Here is a 5,195-nt window from a genome sequence, read left to right as displayed (position 1 = left end):
AGAGGAAAAATCAATAGTATAATTTTCAATAATTCATAACGCGAACACCATTATGCTAAATCTTAACTATTAATCTTATCCTTTACAAAGTCTCGATTGATTTGTTAATAAAATATCTTCCCGTGTGTGGCAACAGAGGGTATAACTCTTGAAAAAGCTCCAGAAGCAAGAAAATTACCAAGTGGCCCAAGAATGTAGATGAGAATTTTATTGATCGCTCTGATTCTTCTTAATCTGTATTAATAAATTCCACAACCTTTTGTACCTTGCCCTTGTCAAGGAACCAATGCTTTTACAAAATCCATAAAAGGTAACATTATTTCCACCGCTACCACCACCCCTTTGTATCTCCCCCAAATTATGACACGTTTGGAGATCGCCTACACTTCAGACATAGTCCAGCTGTCCACCCTAAAAAACAAACAAACTTTTTGGGACCTTTATTGTATGTCGTGGCTTTTGTTTTAGAAAGTGTTTGATTATGAAGTGAAAGGAGGAAGTAGTGGAGAGAAGGATGTGCTGTCCAGGGCTGAGACTTAGGGACGTCTCTTCTGAGGACGTCAGTTGCCGCCAATTCATGTAACTTGAAGGAGATGTTGGGAAACCATGAGGACTGGAGATGGGGGAAACCACTTTTTATCAATATTATCATCACCATTACTATTCACAGGTGGGGGAAATGAGAAGACCCACACAAATTTCGCCTTGCAGGATTCCATGCGTCTCTCCCTCCCCCCACCTCCATCTCTCTCTGTGTCTGCGCGCGCCTCTGCGTCCATCTCACACCCCTTTTCTCTGTTTAAGCCTGCGAGGGATTTTCCTGCCTGAAGTACCTGTCATATATATATAGATATATTTATATTGGAGCAAAGGGGCATGGCTCAGGATCAGCCTGAATTCGGACAGTAACTCCTTTGTGGTGTTAAAAAACAAACACAAACAAACAAAAACACTCAGCAGCAACAACGAAAGAGTTGCGAGATGTGGGGGGGGGGTATGTGTGTGTGTGTGGGGGTCAGATCAATTCAACTCATTTCCTTGTTTTAAATCAGCGCAGTGCGCCAAGGCTATCTTTGCAAAAGGACAAAAAAAAAACCGGGGAAAAGGTTGCTACTAATATTGCTGCTGCCGCCGCCGCTGGTGCTCCCTCGCTTGGAGGAACGCGCGCACTTTCTCCTCGACTTTCTAGATGTCGCTGTTGACCACCTTTGCGCCGCAGCCCGGAGTGTCCCGCGGAGCACGTGACCGGCGGGGAGGTAGCGGCTCAAGGCCATTTTCAAATCTCATTGGCTTAGCTGTCATGTGGTTGTGCAGAGGCATCCACAATTACACAGGGAATGTTTTCGTAGAGATGTCAGCCTACAAAGGACACAATCTCTCTTCTTCAAATTCCTCCCCAAAATGTCCTTTCCCAACAGCTCTCCTGCCGCCAACACTTTCCTAGTCGATTCCTTGATCAGTGCCTGCAGGAGCGATAGTTTCTATTCCAACAGCGCCAGTATGTACATGCCACCTAGCACAGACATTGGGACTTATGGGATGCAAACCTGTGGACTTCTACCGTCTCTGGCCAAGAGAGAAGTCAACCATCAAAATATGGGTATGAATGTACACCCTTATATACCTCAAGTAGACAACTGGACTGATCCGAACAGGTCCTGCCGAATTGAGCAACCTGTTACTCAGCAGGTCCCCACCTGCTCCTTCACGACAAATATTAAGGAAGAAACCAATTGCTGCATGTATTCTGATAAGCGCTCCAAGCTGGTGTCTTCGTCCGACGTCCCTTCTTACCAGAGGCTGGTCTCTGACTCGTGCTCCATTGAAAACCCCGAGGTCCCCGTCCCAGGATATTTCAGGCTGAGCCAGACCTACGCCACTGGGAAAACCCAAGAGTACCATAACAGCCCCGAAACGAGTTCAACTGTCATGTTGCAGTTAAACCCTCGCGGCGCTTCCAAACCGCAGATCGCTTCGCAACTTCCGATGGAGAAGAAAATGAATGAAAATCCCAACAGCGGCAGCGCCTCCGCCGCCACCAACACCACCACCACCAGCAGCAGCCACCATTCAGACAACTCTGCCAAAGTCTCTCAAGTGGAAAGTCCCGAGTCTAAGTCCACGCTGCAAGACGACAGGAGCTGCCTGGCTGAAGCCTCCGTTTCCAGCCCAGAAACCCAAGAGAAGGAAAGCAAAGGTCGGTATGATCGCAGGAGTCGGCGGCTGTGGGGGGCAGATACCCGAACGTGGTCGCAGACTAACTTGGGCACGCCAGTCTCGTAAACCACAGGAGCTAATGCTTTAAGCTCAGCCATAACTGCTCAGCAGACAGGGTCGTGTGTCCCCTCACCTCTTTCTGCTGCTGCAGGTGCTGGGTTTTTTGTGGTTTTTTTGCAATTGAAAAAACAAACAAACAAAAAGGAAATAGAAGGGGATGGATGCCTTAGGACCTGGCCACAGTGTTGGAGGCATCCATCGTTTCATGCCTTTGAATCCCAGAGATTCAGCCAGGAAAGGGGTGTTTTCGTTTCTCTTTTGCCAAGGCTGCTGCATTATAACTGCTCCAGCAGCTCCTTCAGATTAGAGGTTCTTAAATTACACCCACTGTTATCCCCCCCTTGGTCAGATTGGGATCAAATATTTCCTGTGGATCTTCTCTGTGAAGAGCACAGTCGATTGCTAAGCGTGGCAATAAAAAGTTGTGGGGTTCTTGTTTTTCTTCTGACGAGGTAAAATAAAATTGGGAGGTTCCGCAGAGCCCGTATAAAGTGTGAGGAGAATAAGGCAAGGCCCTTTCATCGAAGGAAGTCTAAATTTGGGATAAGGTACTATAGATAACCAAGTTTGGGTCTCCTAATTTCACTAGGCTTTGAAGGTTGTTATGAAATAATGGAAGGAACTGCATTGTTTATTTCAAGATGGGGGAGGACCACAGGGGCTTCGATTGGAGAGGGGAGAATATGGTGGAAGAGCGGGGCCCTCAGAAACCATGCCTTTAGTAAAAAATTAACTTGTCAATCTCTACTGTGCATTTGTTACTCGTAGTAAGTGCAGAATAATACAGACCATGATTATTAAGACCAGGTCTGGCATTTGCATCTAATAGAAGACGGGGAATTAAAAGTGGAACGATAAATACAGTTGATTTTTAGGTCTTCGCCCCCCTCCATATTGGTGTTAGTTGAGGACTAAAAAGGCCACTCCTCCCCCCCCCTTGGGTGTTTGCTTAATTTCATGAGTGATGCAGCTGAATCTCTTTCAACATGATTGGGGATAGTACTGTTTTTAACTGAGGCATTTCCCAAACAAGTGGCTTTATAAGGCGTGGGTTGGTTTGAACAGTTCAAATCCACTAAAACGCGAACCACTGGGAAGATGACAGTATTCATATTGCTCCCAATGTCACAGACTATTTTGAAATATGTGGATTAGCGGGGAGAATGCATAGAGCTAATGTTTGGGAAAGCTGCAGAAATAACCCAGAGAGTGGGAAATAGTGCTACTGCTGGCATTGTTTAACTCGAATGTGGACACCATTTTTGTATCATTATCATTATATGTATATAAAAACCTGCCCTGCCCCGATGTACACACCACCATTAGCAATGTTTAATACCCACAAGCCACCGTATCTGCCAGACACAATGGATGTAGTAGGTTCATGGCCAAGGGTACTCTATAACAGACTGAGGTGTTTTCTTTTTCTTTCTTATTTTCCCTCCCTTCCTTCTTTCCTTCTCCTTTGATGTTGCTAGAGGAAATCAAGTCTGATACTCCAACCAGCAATTGGTTAACTGCAAAGAGTGGCAGAAAGAAGAGGTGCCCATATACTAAACATCAAACACTGGAATTAGAGAAAGAGTTCTTGTTCAATATGTATCTCACTCGAGAGCGCCGCCTAGAGATCAGTAAGAGCGTAAACCTCACTGACAGGCAGGTCAAGATATGGTTTCAAAACCGCAGAATGAAGCTCAAGAAGATGAGCAGAGAGAACAGGATCCGAGAACTGACCGCCAATCTGACCTTCTCATAAACCGGTTCAACTGGGGGCTTGAAAGGATTGAGACCTGGGCTCAGTTACCACCAGTTGGTATATATAAATATATATATATATAATAAATATATATATGTAGGAAAGACTTTGGGGGGGGCAGAGACAGAGAGAGGGGAGGAACAAAAGTAGACCCCCCTTCATTTCCCATTTGTTTAATTTCTGATAGAATGTGACCTTTTGTCATTCTTTTTAGTGCTGCAAGTGTTTATGTATGTTCCTACGACATTATATATATATATATATATATATATATATATATATATATATATGGAGCCTAGCACGTGTAATTTATTATTATTATTTTCTCATCGTAATGCAGGGTAAACACTGATTCAATATGATCATTTGGTCTTAACTTATTGGAGCTGTTGAACATCCAGAGAATGTGACTTTTCCCATGTTTTTTTTTAACTCACCACGTGGTATTTATGGGAGGGGGGGGCTGTTATACGGGCCATGCCATTTTGAGTAGATGACAATACTTTTTATAATTATTTAAAGGAAAGAAAAAATAAGCATTTTTTCCCTTCCTTGAGAGGTGGGGAGGGGGAGGCAAAGAGAGCGAGAGTGAGAGAGCGAGAGTGAGAGGAAAAGGGATTTTAAAAAGCACATTTTAAGATGTAACACTCCCCTTTCTCCCGTGTGCGTCAAACTTGTCCTTCGTGCGTGCAATGGAATCCTTCATTCTTCCTCAACTGTAGACATTTTTTTCCTGTCTCTTCCCCTTGTGGTGCATACGTGGAATCGTAGTGGTATAACAAGCAATATGTCTTCTTTTTCCTTTTCCTACGCCTTCTTCTTTGTGCATGTCCTATTCGCATGTCTAATGCAATAAACTCTGTAAAGTTCACGAGGCTCCTTTGGTTGGTCTTTCCAAATCCAAATCCAAACCGAACCAGAAAACGCCACCAGCACGGAGACCCCATTTCGCAGCTTCTCCTTGCCATTCCCTTGCGCTCAAAGACTCTCCCTCCCTCCCGCGCACCCCGCCATCACCCCACACCCACACCCCCAACCCAAACCCTCCTACTAGTGTGGGAGCTCGTTAGTCCTAATAACACCTTTAGAAACTGCTAGGGTCGTGAAGAAATGGCCTAGGGCGTCGGGAACAGACAGTCTTGACAAGGGAGCGCCAAAACGC

The 5,195-nt window shown here is 45.0% G+C and overlaps 1 protein-coding gene across 1 annotated transcript; it reads left to right on the top strand.

Moving 5' to 3' along the window:
- The first annotated feature begins 1,020 nt into the window (after positions 1–1,020).
- HOXD10 (homeobox D10) lies at positions 1,021–4,158 on the top strand. The gene is made up of 2 exons (XM_035134776.2): positions 1,021–2,197; positions 3,756–4,158. Exons 1-2 carry the CDS (start codon positions 1,402–1,404, stop codon positions 4,031–4,033), a joined length of 1,074 nt encoding a protein of 357 aa, XP_034990667.2. The 5' UTR covers positions 1,021–1,401; the 3' UTR covers positions 4,034–4,158.
- The last annotated feature ends 1,037 nt before the right edge of the window (positions 4,159–5,195 follow it).

Source organism: Zootoca vivipara, chromosome 1 (genome assembly GCF_963506605.1).
Source record: "Zootoca vivipara chromosome 1, rZooViv1.1, whole genome shotgun sequence".
Lineage (NCBI taxonomy): Eukaryota > Metazoa > Chordata > Lepidosauria > Squamata > Lacertidae > Zootoca > Zootoca vivipara.
The sequence above is the reverse complement of the archived record's forward strand: the minus strand, read 5'-3'. Positions and strand labels throughout refer to the sequence as shown.

What these genes read in the sequence shown, in the direction of transcription:
- HOXD10 (XM_035134776.2), top strand. Translation starts at nt 1,402, where the DNA reads ATGTCCTTTCCCAACAGCTCTCCTGCCGCCAACACTTTCCTAGTCGAT. An exon ending in CCAAGAGAAGGAAAGCAAAG is followed by an intron (nt 2,198 to 3,755) that starts GTCGGTATGATC and finishes TGATGTTGCTAG; the next exon opens with AGGAAATCAAGTCTGATACT.